This window comes from Suncus etruscus, chromosome 14, assembly GCF_024139225.1.
Source record: "Suncus etruscus isolate mSunEtr1 chromosome 14, mSunEtr1.pri.cur, whole genome shotgun sequence".
Taxonomy (NCBI): Eukaryota; Metazoa; Chordata; class Mammalia; order Eulipotyphla; family Soricidae; genus Suncus; species Suncus etruscus.
In genome coordinates, this window is record NC_064861.1 from 51,403,485 (window position 1) to 51,423,898 (window position 20,414).

The following is a 20,414-nucleotide window of genomic DNA, read 5'->3' on the forward strand; positions in this document are numbered from 1 at the left end:
TGAATGGCCCTGATGAGGATGTTTCCTGCCCGCCACCCACCCTGAACACCCCTCTCTCCTCTCCCACCCCCAGATTGTCTCCAGCAAGAAGATCACTCGGCCTCTGGTGCTGATGAATGACAAGCCTGCGGGGAAGGGCTTGATTACGGTACAGCTCAGCGCCCTCCCTGCCCGCCGGCCCCCCCATCAATGGGCTGCTTCCCTGGCAGAGCGGCCAGCTTTGTTTGGAGTAGAAAGGCCCAACTTACAACTTAGCAACAGGTCTCTTAGCAACGGCTCCCGCTCCACTCGCTCCACTCAGGATGCTTTGGGGCTCCAAGCTGCGGGAGCACCAGGGAGCCGCCAGCAGCTGCAGTGGAGACTCCCCAGGCAGGGGTGCTCCCGCTTCACTCCCAGCCTTACCCCCTCGCCACCCTCAGGCCCTCAGGGTCCCTCTCCAAGACCACAGAGCCCAGCAAGTCTTGCCAGGTACAGGCCCTGGCCTGTCACTCCTGGGTCTTCAGCAGCCCCCGAATGCAGAGGAGCCTGTTTTTACAGTCGGGAAAGGGACTGTGCCCCCTCCTTAGTGAGCATCTCTCTTGGGTTGTTCCCCAGCGCAGCCCGCCTGACACTGGAGGGAAATGCAGAGAGCGTGGTATTCCCCATGTATTCATGGATCATCATGTCCCTGTTCTGGACACTCTGTGGGAACCCCGAGACACATAGAGTCTCACACCTCCATTCCACAGACACCCTGAGGTTGAGACCAGCCAAATCCTTGGCACACTCAGACCATACCTCATCACCCACCCCCAGGCATCGAAGCCTCCTGCCACCTGAAGACCCCGTCCCCATTTCCCAATTTGGGGGGACTGGGAGTTCATCCCTTCTTGCCTAGATGTCTCCCTCTGTTGGAAGCCAGCCCCAAAGCACCCTGCTAGGAATCCTGTCCCCAGCCTTCCTGCTGTCTTTCCATGGGCTACCCTACTGTGGTTAGGGGTCAGCCTACAGAATGGGGGGCCCTGCTGGAGGTGAAGATGGGGACTCTCATATCTGGCCTCGCCTGGCAGAGGGCAGCAGAGCCAGGGTATGGGGGGAGTGTGGAGATTGTGAAGGCCCAGCCATGTTGCTGACTAGACCTCTTAGGCCATTGATAAGACAGCACCAAATGCTAGGCCAGCTCTGGGCCCTGCCTTAGTTTCCCTGGTGGCACACAGGGATGCTAGAATTCCCAAAACCTTAGTGGACTGCAATTGGGGCCTGAGGAGGTCTTACAAACTGATCCTGTCCCAGAGCCCAAGCCTACCCAGTGGTTCACCCGTGCTTCATGTCCCAGCCTTCTCCTGACCCCTCTCTCAAGCCCCCCGGAGGTCACTTCCTGCTTCCTCATCCAGACACCTCCCCATTTTCCTGTGGAAACAGGGCTTTGGAGAAGACCAGAGGCTTGTCCCCCTCCCTCTTCTGGCTTCTAGTCTGGAAATTGTGCTGCTGGGTGGGGAGCTGGGGCCTCTGCGGGCAGGCCCTGACCCACCTGTCCCCCTCACAGATCGCTGCCCAGGAGCTTTCAGACAATCGGGTCATTACACTGAGCCTGGCGGGCAGGAAACTGGACAAGAAGGTGAGGTGGACTAAGGAGGGGGTGTCAGGGGTGGTGGTGATGACTTCTGTCTCTGCTCCAGGTTTGGAGCAGGACCCTACTGCCCCCAGGCCCCTCAGGTCTGTTTCCCCATCACACAGAGATATCTAGACATGGCTGGAGGCCTTCCTTCATAAGCTGCCTCTTACTTGAAAGGTTCATGCCTTTTTTTAGGGTCCACTGTGGTACCCCACTTTCTTTGTGTACCCTCCATTCTCCATGCTGATTCTGCTGCACCTGCTCCAGGACTTTTGCACTTGCATGTTCCTCTGTTTGAGTGATTCTTTCCCTTAAATATTCTCCTAGCAGCCTCCACACCTACACCGAGTACCTGCTGCCTCCCCTCCTTGGCAAAGCTGACCCAGAAATGGTCCTGCTTTCTTGATTCTTTTCTTCTTTTTTGGGGGGGGATGGGGTCACACCCGGCACCTCTCAGGGGTTACTCCTGGCTCTGTGCTCAGAAATCGCTCCTGGTAGGCTCCAGGGACCATATGAGAGGCCGGGATTTGAACCACCGTCCTTCTACATGCAAGGCAAACACCTTACCTCCATGCTATCTCTCAGGCCCCTTCTTGATTCCTTTCTGTCCCTGTCCCCACAATGCTGTCTTTTCTTGCCTCCTTACATGAAGGGCTGCTAGTTACTTCATTGCTTTATCTCTATCTACCTAACTTGAATGGAGATTTTTTAGAGAGACACATCCCCTCCCCCCAGCTTAATAAGATTTTTTTGGGTCTGTTTTTGGACCACACTTGGCTTATTCCTGGCTCTAAGCTCAGAGATCACTTCTGGCAGGGTTTATGGGACTCTGGGGAACCAGGAATCCAAATGCCCTACCTGCTGTGCTATCACTCCAGATCCCTTAATGAAATTTTCAAAGGACACTTTATCCCTTTCATAATGGACTAGGATAATTTCGGCTTCCCTAAAATGAATCCCTTTAAGATCACAGTTCAAGTTTTATCCTGTAGTGGAGGGGCACCTCAGGCTCCCCTCACAGAAGCCTCCGAGGGGAACTGTGTGGTCCCTAAGAACCCCTAAGGAAGCTCCACTTGCAGTTCCCACCCTTGGTGCTGGCTTGGGGATCTGCTGTACCCTCTTACCTCCTATCCTGAAACCAGCATGAATGAGCTGTGGCCCCTCATCTCCAGCCTCCTGCTTTTCCAGGACCTGTTTGGGAAGTCAGACCCGTTTCTTGAGTTTTATAAGCCAGGAGACGATGGCAAGTGGATGCTGGTGCACAGGACTGAGGTGGGTGTTTGCTGCTTGCTGTAGTTGTGCAGGGTTCAAGGGTTTAAGAGACTTGCTTCCGCCCTGCAACAGGAAGCTCACTCCCACTGCCAGACATGGGTGTGAGTCTTTTCATCCTGCCCTGACCCCAGCCCCAGCCCCCAAGTCTGGCTGCCCCTGGGCCCGGCTCACCCTATGCACTCTCTGCTTAGGTGATCAAGTACACGCTGGACCCCGTGTGGAAGCCATTCACTGTGCCACTGGTATCCCTGTGTGATGGGGACATGGAGAAGCCGATCCAGGTGCGGAGAGCAGTGGGGATGTGCCCCTAGTACCCAGGCCTTCCTGAGGAGTGCCTCAGCAAAGTAGACATCAGGGCTGAAAGTGGGAACAGGGCTGGCCCAAGTCCCTGAGGAATTGGACCGTGGTCCCACTTAGGAAACTTCTCCAGAAAAGCGTGGGGATGTGCAGAGGGCCAGAGAGATGAGGCAGCAGGTGGGCTCTTGCCTTGCAAACAGCCCTACTAGGGTTTCTTTCCCAATACCAGAGCACAGAGCTGGGAGTAATCCCTTAACACCACTGAGTATGTCCCAAAACAAAACAGGAGCAGAGTCTGTCCCCTTGCTGCAGCTCCACTAATAAACACAGAGACTCCTTGGTCACAGACAGGCGGCACCCTGAGGGGTGGATCATTAGCTCTCTCAACCTCTCAGATCCCAGGATTATCTGGGATGGGGAGGTCACTGAGCCAAGGCAGGAGCCCCAGAATGTCACGGGAGACCTAGGGTATGCCTGGCGGCCCATGAGATGGGACAGGATTCATTTTACCATAAGAACCGGCAGTGCAGAAATGGCTGCCATCCTGAGAGGATCTGGCAGCTAAGTTAGAGCCCGTGAGTTGGGCATTTCCCAGCCATCCTCAGAGGAGGGTAAGGTGGGGCCTCAGGTCAAGGCAGTGCAGACCTAAGTGTGGTGACAAGTGACCGCTGTTATACTGGGCCCCCTTGCTCATCCCCTAGCAGTCATGGAAGGCTTCTTGCAGGAGCTGCTGGTGTCTCCTCAGGCCTGTCTGGCAGATCTGAGGAGAGGGAGGCAACATCCGAAAAAGCAGATCTGGGGACTGTTCAGCTGCTGAGTGGGACTGGAGAGCCCTCTTGGGGAACAGCTCAGGGTTAAATCTTGGACCCGTTCCAGGTCTTGTGCTATGACTATGACAATGATGGTGGCCACGACTTCATCGGCGAGTTCCAGACATCTGCGTCACAGATGAGTGCAGCACAGGATGGGGTCCCGGTAAGATGAGTGGGCCTTGGCAGGACAAGGGGCACGGGGTCCGGGTGGGGTGAGTCAGGCAGAGTGGGCCTTAGCCCCCTCCTCTCTGCTGGTCTGAACTCATCTTCAATCTTCCTGTACCTCAGTCTCTCCATCTGTCAAGTCAGGGGAAGGAGAAGAGAGGTTTAGTTTAGGGAGTTGAGGGATGGCGAAGGGCTTTGTACAGGGAGCCCAGAGAAGCTCCCCATAGAACCCTGTGTGCTGGTGATGGAGTAGACGGGACTCGGCAGCACTGTGGGCACAGTGTCCCCTGCCTTAGGCACATGTAGCTTGATAAGGACCCCAGGCTGCAGCAACTTTGCCAGGCATGGATTTCAGGAAGGTTTCCTAGATGAAGCATGCTGCTTCTTGGCCCATGCTCTGGGGGCATTTTGGGAGACCCAGGGAGTGTTTGTCCTCAGGAGGCTCTGGATTGAATTTCTCCTCTTGCTTATTCAGCTGGAATTCGAGTGCATCAACCCCAAGAAGCAGAGGAAGAAGAAGAACTATAAAAACTCAGGCGTCATTATCCTGCGTGCCTGCAAGGTGAGCCCAGGAGTGCCAGGTTGGGGAATGGGGTGTCACACGGAGAGTTAGCCCTGATGAGAGGAGGAGAGACAGATCTCTGGTTATGGAGCCAGTGAGGCTTGGGTTCCAGTCCGGGTTCCACCATGTGCTGGCTCTGTGCTCTTCTAAGTTTCCTCTGTCTGGGCCTCAGTTTTTACAGTATCTATAGTATAGGGAAGTTAAAGAGGGAGAGTCCAGAGATAGTACAGGAGTTAAGGCACTTGCTGTGCAACTGGCCAACATGGTTTGAATCCTCAGCATCACAAAAGTTTCCCTAAGCATCACCAGGGTCACTGCTGAGCACTGAGATGGGAGCAGCCCCCAACCTGTGGACTTTGGGTAAATGTGAATTGGCTGAAGGGAAGCAGGAGGGACAGCTGGACTCCCTGGCTACTGGCCAGTGGCGATAGCAAGGTGCAGTGACAGGGATTCCCGTGGCTTTGCAGTGTCCACGAAACTCAGGATCATGGCATTCCCACCAACCCTAACCCTGCTGAGGGGACCTGGGAGGTGGATCTGCGGGAGCTGTCAGGACATTAGGGGAGGCAACTAGGGCATGGCTCAAGGTGGAGGGTGTCCTTCTCTGTGGCCAGCCCTTCACTCAGGCTCCTCCTCCTGGTCTGGAAGCAGGTTTTGGGTGGGCATGAGCTCCGTGGACTTACACTGAGCTAGGTGTTGGGACACAATCTTAGTGGTAATATTTGGGGACAGAGTGGCACCAACATGAGCATAATAATAGGAATAATGACAACATTATTAATGACATCGTTCTTTTCAGATAAGCCGGGACTATTCCTTCCTGGACTACATTTTGGGGGGCTGCCAGCTTATGTTCACGGTAAGGCCTCCTTCCTGCCCCACCCTGGGGGGCCTGGATAATGTCCAGGTAAAAGGGACTTGGGAACTTCTTCAGGCCTAGTTCCTAGGCCAGAGGCTGCTGAGTCTCAGGAGAGCACTGAGGCAGAGCCTGCCTGGGTGCAGGTTTCTCCAGTCCTCTTGGTGCAGCTTCACTCACTTCCTGCCTCATCTACTGCCCCTCCTTCCCTCTATTTACACTGACCCTCACTGTCCACCCAGATTGCCAGCTCAGCCCCTTCTGAAGGCTGGTCTTGTTTCTGGAACATCTTGCCAGGCCTAGAGATGACTTTGTCAGCCTCTCTCCCACACCTCCCACAGCTCTGAGTCACCTCCTGTTCTCTTGGGGTATAGGCCCCCTACTCCATGACATGATCCTGGTCACCTTTCTGCATCCCTCTTGGCCGCCCACTGGACTATGAAGTCCCCCCAACAGGGTATTTTTTTTTCTAGCTCCAAATTCTGCAGGACATAGGGCCTGGCATGCAGCTTCTGCTTAAAGTCCATATCAGATCATCCTTCTGTCAGACTCAGGCTGGAACCCCCAGACTCTCCTACCAGCTTGACCTTTCTTTTTTCACCCTCAAGGAAGCTTTGAGTTTACAAGAGAAGCAGCAAAACCTCAAAAAGGTTTTTACGGAGATTTTTGTTTGTTTGTTTGTTTTTGCTTTTTGTGACATACCCAGTGAAGCTCAGGTGTTATTCTTGGCTATGCGCTCAGAAATCACTTCTGGGCTTCTAGGACCATATGGGACGCTGGAAGATTGAACTGTGGTCCGTTCTAAGTTAGCCCGTGCAAGGCAAATGCCCTACTGCTTGCACCACTGCTCCAGCCCCTTTTTCAGGTTTTTATAAAAATTATTATGATAACACCCTGATTTACCCATTTGTTCATGATAACAGTTGTTTCAGGCATTAAGTGTTCAAACACCAATCTAACCATCAATGTGACCTTTCCTTCACCAGTGTCCCCAATTTCCCACTCACTACCCTAGCCTGCCTCCTTGCAGGCACAAATTGACTTTATATTGTTTATTACAACACAAAGGCAAATGGAATTATCAAAACTTAGATTAACAAGGTTCAATTTGAAATAATTGCTGTATCTCCATGGTTTTACTAAAGTCAGGATCCAAAGATGTACTGGGCTGTGATTGGTGCTAGTTGAGCTTCTGTGAACTTCTCTGAACTTGAGAGATTACTAGGTAACTTTCCTTTCAGAGTTCCTGTGATACTAATGAGCTGACATTATTATAAAGTATTGAGATGTTGCATGACATGGTCTAGGATTTATAGATTTAAAACAAATTTGATAGCATGGCAGTTTTATAAGATTAGGCTGCAGAACTGGGCCTTTTCTGTCAGAGGGCGTCAAGAGTTGCTTTGGGCTGCTGTGGTTCATGCAGAAAGAAGGATCTTCTCTTTTCCCTGAGTTGCTGCAGAGGTCTCAGACTACCTGGGAATTATTGGTGGCCAATATTTTCTTTTGGAGCTTGGTGGAGGAACTGAGCTATCTTTTTTTTTTTTTTTGTCAAGAATATGGTGTCGGGGCCGGAGAGATAGCATGGAGGTAAGGCGTTTGTCTTTCATGCAGGAGGTCATCGGTTCGAATCCCGGCGTCCCATATGGTCCCCCATGCCTGCCAGGAGCAATTTCTGAGCCTGGAGCCAGGAATAGCCCCTGAGCACTGCCGGGTGTGACCCAAAAACCACACACACACACACACACACATACACACACACAAAAAAAAAAGGAATATGGTGTCATGGGCAGAGGCTACTGCACCTCTAAGTTTGTATTTTTGTTTGTTTTTTGGATTACACCCAGCAGTGCTCAGGGGTTACTCCTGGCTCTATGCTCAGAAATCGCTCCTGGCAGGCTTAGGGGACCATATGGGATGCCGGGATTTGAACCACTGACCTTCTGCATGCATTTGCCTTACCTCCATGCTATCTCTCCGGCCCTGCACCTCTAAGTTTTAAAGGACCATCTCTCCTTTTGGGCTGCTCTTCTTAATCCTTCCCTGTTGGTCATTCTTGCCCACCCCTACTGTGCTCCATTTAGGGAATGGGACCCCTTTGAACTGAGAAAGGGGATGTCAAGTTTCTGTCCAACTTCACCCCCATTTTTTGTGGGGAATCTGTGCCTAACCCTAAACTTGTCCTCTCAGAGGTATCTGGGCTCTGAGGATAATGCCTTGGGTGATGGCAGAGGTGCCTGAGATAGCCAGCAGGACAGCATCATCTGACTTGGGTTTGAATGATGAAGAACTGGGAAGGGAGCAGAGAGAAGTGGGGTGTGCAGGGAGAGGATATGCAGGAGTGTGTGGGTGAGGACTTGAGGCTTTGGCCTTGTAGATGTTACACTTGGGTAGTGGGGACCAGAAGATCCAGAGGGCTTTGACAGTCAGGTAGTTTCCTGGTTCTGGAAACCTGCTCAGATGGGCTGGAGCTGGGAGGTAAGTGGGCACCTCTCCTGTTCTCTGACCACATGAGCAGCCTGTCTCCTGCCCTACAGGTTGGAATTGACTTCACGGCCTCCAACGGGAACCCCTTGGATCCTTCATCTTTGCACTATATCAACCCCATGGGCACTAATGAGTACCTGTCAGCCATCTGGGCAGTTGGGCAGATTATTCAAGACTATGACAGGTAAGGGACTATTGGGGAGAGGGGTTCTGACAGTGAAACGGGGGTCCGACCAGCCTAGGAATTTCTGCTCATCCATGCTGGAAGCTGTCCGGGGATCATGAAGTCTAGGAATAGGCAGCACAGGTCGTATGATTCATCCAGCCTAGTCCTGTGCCCATGACAGACATTACTAATCAATCACCTAACTCTTACCTATAAAGCCCAGATTCTCCTGAGATCTTTTTTTCCCATTTTTTAAATAAATTATCTTTATTTAAACACCATGATTACAAATATAATTGTAGTTGTATGATTACAGTCATGTAAAGAACATCCCCCTTCACCAGTGCAGGATTCCCACCACCAGTTTCCCAGATCTATCTACTTCCCACCCCACCCACACCTGTACTTGAGACAGGCTTTCTTTTTCCCTCATTCATTCACATTGTTATGATAGTTTTCAGTGTAGTTATTTCTCTAACTGCACTTATCACTCTATGTGGTGAGCTTCATGTCATGAGCTGCACATACATGGGAAGATGGGGGGAAATAAGGGTTGGGACTGAGGCAGTAAAATATTAGAAATGAGATTCGTAGGGCAGTATCAAGGTCGCAATACAAGATGGAGGTTATGGATATATAAAATATATGCATACAATACTATCAATAGGAAAACAAGGAGAAAAGAATTCCAGTGACTGTCCCAATATAAACCAGTATTAAAATGGCCCACCCTCCTCCCAAAGCGCATTTCCATTAGTGTAGGGAGAGGTGGGGGGAAGCCTGAGGACCACTAAGAGTCCACCTGACCCACTTCTGGCCATCTGAGCTGGCACCCAGGGAAGGCCTGGAGTCAGGGGAAAAAGACAAGGATGGCTGGGGGCCTACCAAGCCTCCCAGCACTCCCCAGGCTAGGGAGAAGGGCTCCGGTATGGGGCCTCCCCAAACCCCATACCTGGCAAGAGCTGGTCTCCAGAATCAAAGAGGAAACCGAAGATGTCTGCCCTCCCTCCTCACCATGCACCTCCCCTCTGGAGCACGGAGGGAGGGGGGAAGCCTGAGGACTACTAAGAGTCCACCTGAACCCACTTCTGGCCATCTGAGCTGGCACCCAGGGAAGGCTGGAGTCAGGGGAAAAAGACAAGGATGGCTGGGGGCCTGCCAAGCCTCCTCTCCTGAGATCTTAACAGAGAACACCAAGTAAGGGTATGAGTTCAGCGAGAAGACAGATTGTGTTTGCCAATTGCTACACCCTTTCAGAGTGGGAGGTCTGGAGTGGAGATGGAGAATTGGTCTCAAATCATGTAGATCAGGAAGGCTAGAAACAGATGTTCTGGCTCCTGGACCTAGCCACTTTGGGAATCAGTGCTATGTGGGGGTCCTCTTGTTCCTGGAGATCTTGGGGAGATGACGGTGTAGGAAGTCAGGGAAGGTCAGTGTGGAAATTACAGGTGCCACTAGGATGGGCCCAGTACAGAGTCCAGAGACTGGAGTAGAACTAGGGGGCCTGTGGCAGTGCCATCAGGGGAGCTGTGGCATAACACAACAGGCATAAGATTCTGGAATCAGATGCTCAGTTCTCAGTGGTGGCTGTGACTCTGGCCATGCTGATGTTGTGAAAACAAGGGAAACGGATGCTCCTATGTGTGATCAAGTGGAGGATATCTGCTTTGCTGCCCCAAAGACCCAAGTGACCAGCTGCCCACTCAGCCCTTTGGGTCATGCCCATGGGTACTTTTGCCTGACCATGGAGAGCACCAGATGCCTCTCCAGTCCTGCCCTTCATGTCCCCTTCCCTAGCTCAAGAAAGAGGCACCAACACTCAGCCCCAAACCATGGCTTCCTTCTCCTCTTCTCTCACATTTGCTCAGTAGATCCTTGAATAAATTCTAAAAGATAACTTGAATTCAGCCACTTCCTCCATCTGCTGTTCTCAGCCTGTCGAGCCCCTTTCACTTTCCTCTCTGATCATTCTGTTAATTTCCTTATTGGTCTTACTTGTGAGGCCGGAGCTATGGGACCATTAAGGAGAAAATAATTCTGAGAAATCTACAGAAAGGAAACGTTTAATTTGAATCTTAGAGGATAGATAGGAGTTTGCCACAGAAATCAAGCTGAGAGGCATTCCAGGGGTGTCATAAAAGGGTTGGTGTGGGAACATGAAGATTCCCTGTATGTTTGTGGAGTAGTGAATGGTCAGGGTCAGGGCAGGTGAAAGAGAAGAGACCAGGCCTGTGAACAAGCCAAATCAGACTTTTCTCAGTGAGAATGAGATGGCCAAGCCAGGATTCTCATTTTAGGAGAATTTTTCCCCTGAAAGAGGAGCTGAGAGGCACCTAAATTATTCCGGTCCCTCACTGCTGTGGCTTTCTGGTTCCAGTTTGAGGCTCTAGAAGTTGTCCTTTGGCCTCTAGACATGCTGAGTTAGACTAGCAATGTCTGCCACAGGTACAGATACAGTATAGCTACAGCAGTGGGCTTGGGCTCGAGAGGTCACTCAAATGGAACTGTATCTGTAACTCATAAACTTGTTCTTGCTGTGCTGAGAGGGGTCCAGCCCTGGGCTAGAGTTGAGGTGTGTGGAGGAGGGACCCCTTGCCTATGAGTCTAAACCATGCTTTTTTTTTTTTTTCCTCTTTCTGGTTTAGTGATAAGATGTTTCCAGCTCTGGGCTTTGGGGCCCAGTTACCCCCAGACTGGAAGGTGAGTGAAACTGGACTCTTGGTGGAAGGTTCTGCCTACAGGTTCTTGCACCCCAAACCCCCATGCATTTCCCAGCCTGAATCTCACACAGGCACTGGGTTTGGGACATGGAGCACAACAATCATGGCCTCAGTTCCCTGGGGCCCGAGTTGGACAGGAAAACCAAGATGCAACTTTAGAAAATAAAAATGGATGGTGCCCATTTAGGTTTTAGAATTTCAGGTAGCCTTTTAAAATACATGTCCCATTATTTCCTGGGATGTACTGAGACTATATAATGAGCTACTTATCTGAAATTCACATTTATTGGAGCAGTCTGTATTCTATAAGGCAACCCTATTTGGCGGGGGTGTCACAGCCAGCAGAGCTCAGGGGTTACTCCTGGCTCTATGCTCAGAAATCGCTCCTGGCAGGCACAGGGAATCATATGGGATGCCAGGATTCGAACCACTGTCCATCTGTATGCAAGGCAAACGCTTTACCTCCATGCTATCTCTCCAGCCTCTAACCCTATTTTTTTTTTTTAGGCAGGTGGGTTACACCCAGTGCTCAGGGATCCTGGCAGTGCCCGAGGAACCTTATGTGGTTCCGGGGAATGAACCTGGATGGGCCATATGCAAACAAGTGCTATAACTTCTGCACTATCTCTCCGGCCCCAATCTTACATACTTCTCTCTTACCCTTCTTATTTCTCCCCTCCCTTCCTATTCCTTCCCTTTCCTCCTTTCCCCTGTCTTCTCTTCTCCTCCCCTCCTCTCTCCTTCACTCTCTCCCTTCTTTTCCCATTCCCTCTTCCTCCCTCCATTTCCTCTCCTCCCCTTTCTTCCCTTCCCTTCCATCAAACCCAGGTCTCATGCCTGCCATATATTGCACTTGACTGCAGAACCAGATGTCCTTATCAGACACTCCTAAAGACATTACTGAAATGAGACAGCACAGGTTTGGCAGAGGTCAGATAAAGGGGTCCAGTCTGGCCTGAGTGCATTCAGGGAAGCTTCCTAGAGAAGGCAATGTCTAAGACAAGGAGATAGATAGGAAAGTGAGGATTTACAAGGGACTTGATGGCAATGATTTTTGTTAGGGTTGGGGGGGTTGTTTTTGGACCACATCCTGTGATACTCAGGGCTTTCTCCTTGCCCTGCATTGGGGTCACTCCTGAATGATCCTGAATAGGTTTGAGAGACCCTACAGGGCTCAAACTTGAATCGGTTGTGTGCAAAGCAATAATATTCCCTCCTCAGTACTCTGCTGCAGCCCCTGATGGAGCTGTGGGGCAGAGGGGTCAGTGGTGGCACCTGCTGCTTGCTCCTCTCTGGGGAGGATGATGTTAGCCTGAGTTTTAGGGAGCAGCTCTGGGCAGAATCCTGGGGACCAGCAGCATGTCTGGGAGGACACAGTGATGTTGCGGGAGCCAGGAGCTGGGCAGGCTGTGGACCCAGCACGAGCCTGTTGCTAGGACACCAGTGGCTCTCAAAGAACTCTGGCTGAATGAGCTGTTTTCTTGCGCAAAAGCCTTGGAAATATCACAGGGCAGCTCTAGGGAGGCTAGGGCTCAGCCAGGCTAGAGGGGTGCCCAGTGGTGCCAGCAGGGATGCCGGCACTGGGCCTGGGTAAGGCAGGATCTCTGTGCCACCTTCCCCTGGAAGACCCCTTCTTGCACCCCCCCTCATTCTCTGCTTTCTGTCAGTAGCCACTCCTGCCCTAGGGCCTTTGCATGTGACCATCCCTGCTGCATTGACCTCTCCCTCTCTATGACTCCGTCCAGTATTTGTCTGCCAAGAGTATCTCCCTGGCACTAACCCCAGTACAATCAGCAGAGAACCTCTTCCCCAGTGCTTACTTCTGTCTGGGCTGATGCTGGGATATTGTTTCCTGGTGGGCTCCTTGGGGCGGGAGTGGAGTATCTCTAGTTTCTCCTATGACCCTGTGCTAAGGGAAATTGGCCTGGCAGCCTGAGTGCACAGCGGCATGTTTTGCTCTCAGGCTGGGAAATTGGAAGAAGTGAAAATGAAGATGTGACCCGACTGCCTGCCTGTGGGACTCAGCTCCTCCCTGGGGTTGGGCCAGGGCAGCCCAAAGAACCCAAAAAAAGTTACTGGGGGGCACTCAGGAGCGGCTCCAGTGAGTGCTGTGAGTGATTGTACAGTGGGGAGGGCACCTGCTTTGCACGTGGCCAGCCCAGGTTCTGTCCCTGGCACCCCATAAGTTCCCCAGCCCTACCAGGAGAGATCCTTGAACACAGGGCCAGGAGTAAGCCCTGAGTACTGCACCCACCCAGTTGGGCCACAACCACCCCCCATCAAAAGGGGCTGCAGAATCTAGTGTTGAGTGCCTTGCATGACTTGCTAGATGGAGAAACTGAGGCTCAGCAGGCAGGCCCCTGAGAGTCTTTCACTCTGCTCTGTGTAACCTGCCCTGCCCCATCTCTAGTCTCCCAGGCAGCAGTGTGTCCCCAGGACAACACATGGCTATGGGCCCAGAGGCCCCTAATCGGCTTGGAGGCCACTGTTGTCCTGTTTGCTAAGTTTACTGTAAACAGGGTGGTGTTCCAAGGAGGAGCTGGACTGCTGCTAACCATGTGAATGTGGGTCCCGAGCCCTCTTGCCTTCCTGTGGGGTCTCCCGGCCCACTGCACCTCTATCTCCCCCTTGATGTCTACCTCTTGCTCAGGAACCCCCCTACCCTAGTCTCTAAAATCTCAGATCTGATTTGCAGAAGTCACTAGCGCAGGGGAGACCTGTTTCCCTGGCAACCATCTTCCTCTCCAGCCCCTCATCCAAGCCCTCCATCACCACAGAGGCTCATGGAGTCTCCATGGCAACAGGCCCTCTGGCCCCCACACCTGGGGCCCAGATTGGAGGCCAGGGTAGTGGGACAAGGCTCTTGGGCGGGTGAAGAGTAGGAACACCCTCTCCCCACTGAGGTTCTTGCAGAGACATCTTCCCTGGGACCTGCCATCAGGCCCTGGATGGTATTGGGGCGAATCCCCCTACAGACCCATCTCCTTCTCTCAGTCTCAGGGTTCAGCACTGTCCTTCAGGGTAGCTCTGGCACATACTTCCCTTCCCTGGGACCCACTCAGCTCATGTGTGTATTTGCAAAACTGGGATCCTGGCCAGGCAGCCTTGGGGTCAAGGGGTCCATCTGGGTTATCTGCACTGACACTGCTGCTCTTCGGGCCTGTCACACTTGAGTCAGAGAGTTCACGGAGACGTGAGCTCAGGAAGTTCATGCTTCTCGGCAAAGCTCATCCCTGAATTCAAGAGTTGTTGCTGGAACATTCCAGTTCATTCTGTGTCTATTTCACCATCTCAGGAGTGGGATAATATCAGGCTTTTCCCCAGAGGCCCTTTCTGAGGTTGGGGTGTGGGTATGGTATGCAGGAGATGGAGAAAGAAGGAGATTGGAGCTGTGGGAGAGCTCTCTGGCCTCTCCTAGGGCTCCTGGGTTCTATGGCCACTGACCTTCCCGCAGCTCTTGTCCAGGCTTTCTTCTTGTTCTTGGGTTACTGTGGGTTCAAGGGTGCCAGGGCCTACAGGCTCTGCTTCTGATTACACAAAAAAAGACCCTTGGAATGTTGACAAGCCTCTGACCTCTTGCCATCTAGCCACCTTCTGCTTCCTTCTTCCACAGTTCACCCTTGAGTAGATGTCAGTTGGCCCCAGGAGGGCTTGAAGAACTTCAGCTCTGAAGAAGTGGGGAGGAAGCCTTAAAGCCCAAGAGTGGGGTTGGGATGTAGGGTGACACCCCAGAGCTCCCGGTATCCCTTCCAACATCGCTCTTCTGTTGGGGGACTTACAAGGGTAGAGATGCTCCAGCAGCCATAAACACCCCCCCCCCCAGAAGAGATTGGGGTGATGCTGGAGATTTCCTTGGCTTCCTTCACTCAAAAGTGAAGGTGGGATTGGAGAGAGAGCACAGCAGGCTGGCCTCAGGCTTTGATCAGGGTCTGGATTTGATCATCCTTGACTGCTGGAGTCACCCTGAGCACAGAGCTAGGTCTAATCTCTGAGCCTCACTGTGTGTGACTCAGACATTTTACAAAAAAGAAGGGAGGGGCCAGAGCGATAGCACAGAGGCAGGGTGTTTGCCTTGCAAGCGGCTGATCTGGGATGGACCCGAGTTCATCGGTTCGCCGGCATCCCTTATGGTCCTCCGAGCCTGCCAGAAGAAATTTCTGAGCGCAGAGCCAGGAATAACCCTGAGCGCAGCTGGGTGTGGCCCCAAAACCAAAATAAATAAATAAATAAATAAATAAATAAATAAATGAAAAAAAATAAAAAAAAGAAAGACAAGAAAGACAAGAAAAAAGAAGTGAAGGTGAAACCCTGGGAGCAAGCTGGGGGGACCAGAGCATGTACCATCTCTTCAGTAGACCAAGTAAACCCTCCCTCAGAACTGTGAGCACCCCCAGAGCATGTGGGTAACCCTGTGACTTCTAGCACCGAAGGGAACCTCCAGGGTGTGTAGGGTGACCCTGTGACACCCAGTAGTGCTGATCTAGACTAACTCACACACACCCCTGTTGGGCTCTAGCATTGACCCTTTTGGTCCGCAGAGCTAGGCCAAGTATCCCCGAGAGTGATCCCAGCCCCCCAGCAGTGGCACAGACTCAGGTAGGAGGTGAAAGCAGAGGTGAGGGGACAGCTCTTGCCCTGGGGAACTCAGGGTGCAGGGCCTGGTGGGGTGGGGTGCACAGATCTCTGAGCACTTTCCTGCCTTTCAGGTCTCTCATGAGTTTGCCATCAACTTCAACCCCACCAACCCCTTCTGCTCAGGTGAGTGTCGAGGAAGGGTGGAATGGGGCTTGGTGTCTCCCACACTTCACCCTCATGCTCACTCAGATGCACAGAGGAGGCAGAGCAGGAGTTCAGAGTCTGATAGGCCTGAGCCTTTCTCCTGCTGTGTGACCTCGGAGAGATCACTGCCCCTCTCTGCACCTCTACCTTCTCTCAGGCCTGTTTTGTGTACCCCACTGTGTGGTTAGGTGAAACTTGATTCAACCGTGGACAGAAGGAAGTGAGGGTGGCAAACTACCCACCTGTTCTTCATGTCCCATCTTTCTCCATCTACCCCAGTCTCCCATCCCCTACATTCTATAGTTAGCTTCGCACACAGGGATCGGGTCTGGGTTGGGGTGGGGGGTAGGGAAAGGGCGAGAAAGGCCAGGAAGTGAATCTGTGCTCACCCCAATCTCTTGATCAAAGAGGGTTTTGATTTTGTGTTGGGAGGATTGGGGATCATACCCAACAGTGCTCAGGGGTTACTCCTGAGACTGCTCAGGATCACTCCTAGTTGTGATCCAGGGACCACATTTGTCGGATCAAATTGAGTTCAACCACATGCAATGCAAGTGCCTTAATGCCTGTACTGTCTCTCCAGCTCTCAGATGCTATTGGAGGGCCGGGCAGAAGCAGAGGGCTGGAGCACACTGCATGCTCGTGCCCTGCATGCTCGATGCACTGGTATCAGATGAGCCAGCACTGCTGGGCCTGAGCCCTGAGCTGTCAGGTTTCCGCAGCCAGACTGGGCATTCATGGGAATGCCCTGGGTCCCCAAGTACTTCTGGCCAGACTTCCCCTAAAATACACTAGCGGAAAAAAGAAGAGGTTCCAAGTGGGTATGGAAGGGACCTCTCTGCTACCACGAGATCTTTAGCCAGGAATTTTTTGACAACAGCCTCTGCCTTCCCCTCCCAACCACTCCACAAGGCCTACGTTTGCCAATCAGGTGCTATCTCAGGGGAGGTTATTCGGGGCCTGAGGGACTGGCTGGTGAGGCTGTCCAGGACTGGCATTGGGCTCTAGGGACCTTATGACCAAGATCAACTTGGCCAACCTTAGTCCCAGACAAAGGCTTTTTGGACACAGGACAGGGGGACATTGTTAGGCTCATAATGGTGGCTGCAAGGGCAGCAACTGAGTTCCCCAGTGACCCTGAGCAGAAACCACCACATGTCCAGAGTGAGGTCCATGGGTTTCCCTGACACCAAAACCTCATGATGACTGCCCTCCCCCTCTTAGGAAGCCCTCCTGCCAACAGTCCCCTTCAATGAGTTATCCCATTGAATGATGAGTGATCCCAGTAACTGATGAGTGATCCCAGTGATTGGGTAATCCCTTGAGTGAGGGATCTGCTTAAATGATGAGTGATCCCAGTGATTGATGGGTGATCCCACTGAAGAATGAAAGATCCCCTTATATGACAAGCGATCCTGTTAAATGAGTGATCCCATTGAGTAATTGATCACATTGAATAAGAGATTTCTTTAAATGATTCTGTTAAATGATGAGTGCTGTCCTTATATAAGTGATCCCACTGAAGGATGAGTGATCCCATTGAAAGATACGTGATGCACTGATGATGAGGTATCCTGTTAGCTATGCAAACAGTGGCTTTGAATGCTTTACCACTAAACCCCATTCCACAGATAAGGGGACCCTGGCAAGAGCAGAACCAGCCCAGGGTTGTACATGTACTAGACTCAAGTTTCTGGTGCTTCATGGCCCAATTCCCAGGCACTGCAGGCCTGTGGCCTTGAAACATCACATCTACTTGGCCATTAGCACCAGGAGTGGCCCCAGTTTCCCTGAGCACTGCTTGGGAGCATCCCCCAGGGGAAAAAAAGTGCCGAGGATTGAATTCACATCAGGTCTTTCTGGCTCCATGTTCAGCCCCTTTTGCTTTGGTCACCCTGCCCTCTCCTGGAAGCTTCCTGCACACACCAGCCACGTCAGGGCCCCTAGGAGTGATTTGGAAAGCAGGCGGATTTGGTCAGCATTGGGTAGAGGGTAATGCAGGCCAGGCTGACAGTGCTTTCCCCCACAGGCGTGGATGGCATCGCCCAGGCATACTCAGCTTGTCTGCCCCATATCCGCTTCTATGGCCCCACCAACTTCTCTCCCATCGTCAACCACGTGGCCCGCTTTGCGGCTCAGGCCACGCAGCAGCAGACAGCCATGGTGAGTTGGGTGTGGGGGCTGCTGCATGGATGTGTGAGATGGGCTGGCACACGGTGGGTCAGACTAAGCTCCTTCCCCCTCAACCACCCCCAGAGGGTTGGCTTGCATCTTCTACCTTTGCTGTTCTGGATCTTCAGGGAGCCCCACCTCAGTACCTCAGTTTATCTGCAAGTCTAGTAGGGAGGTAGGTCCTGGAGAAGACTTGAGGAAGAGACCACATTCACTGCCTTCCATGTGAATCAGGTTTGGGGTGGGGGTGAAGAGGGCTGATGGCCCTTTTTTGTTCGTTCATACAGAGCACCCCTGTCTCCTGCCAGCAGGACTGTCTGGCCAGGCCTCATATGGGTCATTAGGTTCCAGTCTTCCCAGTCAGCTAGGCTTTCTCAGCAGGGCACGTGGCTTCCTTGGCTTGTTCCCTCTCCTGGCCTCCCAGCTCCAGACCCAGTGCCAATGTTGGGGTAAACCAGGGTGCCCATGTCCACCTCCCACCAACCCCTGGGACTACCCAGTTCTCACTCTGGCAGGATTGGGGGTCTTCCTCCCACCATCCCAGGGCAGAACCAGTAGCCTGGTGCCCACTCATCAGGCTGCAGCCCAGGGTGAGGGGTTCATCCCCAGGACACCTCTGCAAGCCTCTTCTTTTGTTCTGAAGATTCCTTCATACTGAGTCTTTCACTTGCTCGCCAAAGTCTCAACATAGCTTACCACTTCCCTCTGGCCACACTTGCCAGTGCCTGCAGTGCCAATGCCCCCCCACACCTCTCCTGCTCTCTTCTGTGTGTTTTATTTACCTGTTTTTGGTGGGGCGGTCATACCCAGCAATGCTCAGGGATTACTCTTGGCTCTACACTCAAGGATTACTCCTGGCAGGCTCGGGGGACCCTATGGGATGCTGGGGATTGAACCCAAGTTGGCTGCAAGGCCAACCTTTGTCTAAGGCAAATGCCTTACAGTTTGTGCTATTGCTCTGACTCTCCTGTCCTTTTATTCCTGCCAGAGGGTCCATGAGATTCTCAGACATGTTCCTCTTCCTGGCCCAATCTTCCTCAGGGACCCCCGTCATCACTGAGGGCACTTCTGACTATGGCCTCCTTCCTGAACCCCCCTCTCTCCAGCCTTGCACACCCTCTCCCTCAGTCTTTGCTCTGCACCTACTGCAGACCCTTTTCTGACAACCTAGGTGGCTGTAACCCACCCTCCATGTTCCATATGTGTATCCACCTCCAGCTATCCTCCTTGAGCCCATCCCAGGTCACTCTCCCACTTTCTCCTATATTCCTACAACACTCACTTCCACGTTGCTCTGCTCAGCACATCTCTTCATTGGCCTCAGGCCCCTGGGGTGTGACTGGACTCCCTTTCACCACTATCTTGAGGCCCCAATGTTCAGCTGGGAATGTTACTTTCAAGGCTCACCATGGAGAGTATAGGGGCTAAAGTGTTTGCCTTGCATATGACCAACGCCATTGGGTGCAACCCCTGAGCACAAAGTAGAAGTAACCCACACCCTCACTATTAGATATGGGTTTCAAATTTAAAAGAAAATGAAAAGGGGGAATGGGTGCGTTTAAGACACTAAATGTAAAACCAAAAAGGAGGAAAGCGATAACATAAGGGTAGGGTATTTGCCCTGCACGCTGCTGGTCTGGGTTCAATTCGTGGCATCCCATATGGTTCCCTGAGCCTACCAGGAGTGATTTCTGAGCACAGAGCCAGATGTGACCTCCACCCCCTCAAAGATACTGTGCAGGGTACTGAGTGCATTTATTTCTACTGTGGATTATGCTGGCAGAGGTGACTCATCCAGGGCCCCAGAGCATGATTACTTTTTGTATAGATGAGTTAACTGAGTTCAGAGCATTCAGACATTAAGTGAGACCCATAGTGGTCCACAGCCCTGGTGTGCAATGGGAAGAGGCCTCTGGCCTACTCCCTTATCTCTAACTACTAGTCTGTGTGCTGGGGGGCTGGTAGTAAGGCTGTAGGACCCCAGGTTTTGTGGCCTAGTTTAGGGTATCCTTTCTCTTTGATCACGAAATATAATATCCACCAGTAGTGTCCAGGATCCAAAGGATGCTGCATCTTTGGGGAAGCAGCAACCACAGACTTGCTCTGGAAAGCGTGGATTGGAGCCAGAGACGTGGGAGGAGCACTGGGCTGGACCAGAAGCCTGGGACTCAGGACTGGGATGGGGGTGGGTAGGAGGCCAGGCAATGGAAGTGCCCCCAGGGCTGGAGGCAGGACTGGGACACAGTCCAATTGTTCAGCTGGCCAAGAGGGACTGTAGGGAAAAGATCCCTCCAGGGTTTGAATCCTTTTCTGGCTCCTTCTCTGAGTGCCAGGAAAACCATTTAATTTCTCAAAGCCTCAGTTTCCAGGATTGGATTAATGTTAAATAAGATGGCAGCACCTGTACTCCAACTACTCCTAGAACTGGAAGGACAGGCCAGGGTCGGGGTGAGTCCAGAAGATGCCCCTCTGGCAAAGGGAAGGGCTGAGGTAGAGTGGGAGGAAAGGGTGCAGGAAAGAGCAGGGTGGGCT

General features: G+C 52.3%; 1 protein-coding gene across 1 annotated transcript in view; it reads left to right on the forward strand.

Moving 5' to 3' along the window:
* CPNE2 (copine 2) overlaps positions 1 to 20,414 on the forward strand; it is a 47,183-nt gene that overhangs the window by 20,787 nt on the left and 5,982 nt on the right. Inside the window, exons 4-14 of the mRNA XM_049786130.1 lie at positions 74 to 148; positions 1,526 to 1,597; positions 2,783 to 2,866; positions 3,058 to 3,147; positions 4,040 to 4,138; positions 4,616 to 4,702; positions 5,502 to 5,561; positions 8,096 to 8,229; positions 10,857 to 10,911; positions 15,638 to 15,689; positions 17,740 to 17,873. Of these exons, the coding sequence (XP_049642087.1) occupies positions 74 to 148; positions 1,526 to 1,597; positions 2,783 to 2,866; positions 3,058 to 3,147; positions 4,040 to 4,138; positions 4,616 to 4,702; positions 5,502 to 5,561; positions 8,096 to 8,229; positions 10,857 to 10,911; positions 15,638 to 15,689; positions 17,740 to 17,873 (942 nt within the window). The remainder of the gene's footprint in view (positions 1 to 73; positions 149 to 1,525; positions 1,598 to 2,782; positions 2,867 to 3,057; positions 3,148 to 4,039; positions 4,139 to 4,615; positions 4,703 to 5,501; positions 5,562 to 8,095; positions 8,230 to 10,856; positions 10,912 to 15,637; positions 15,690 to 17,739; positions 17,874 to 20,414) is intronic.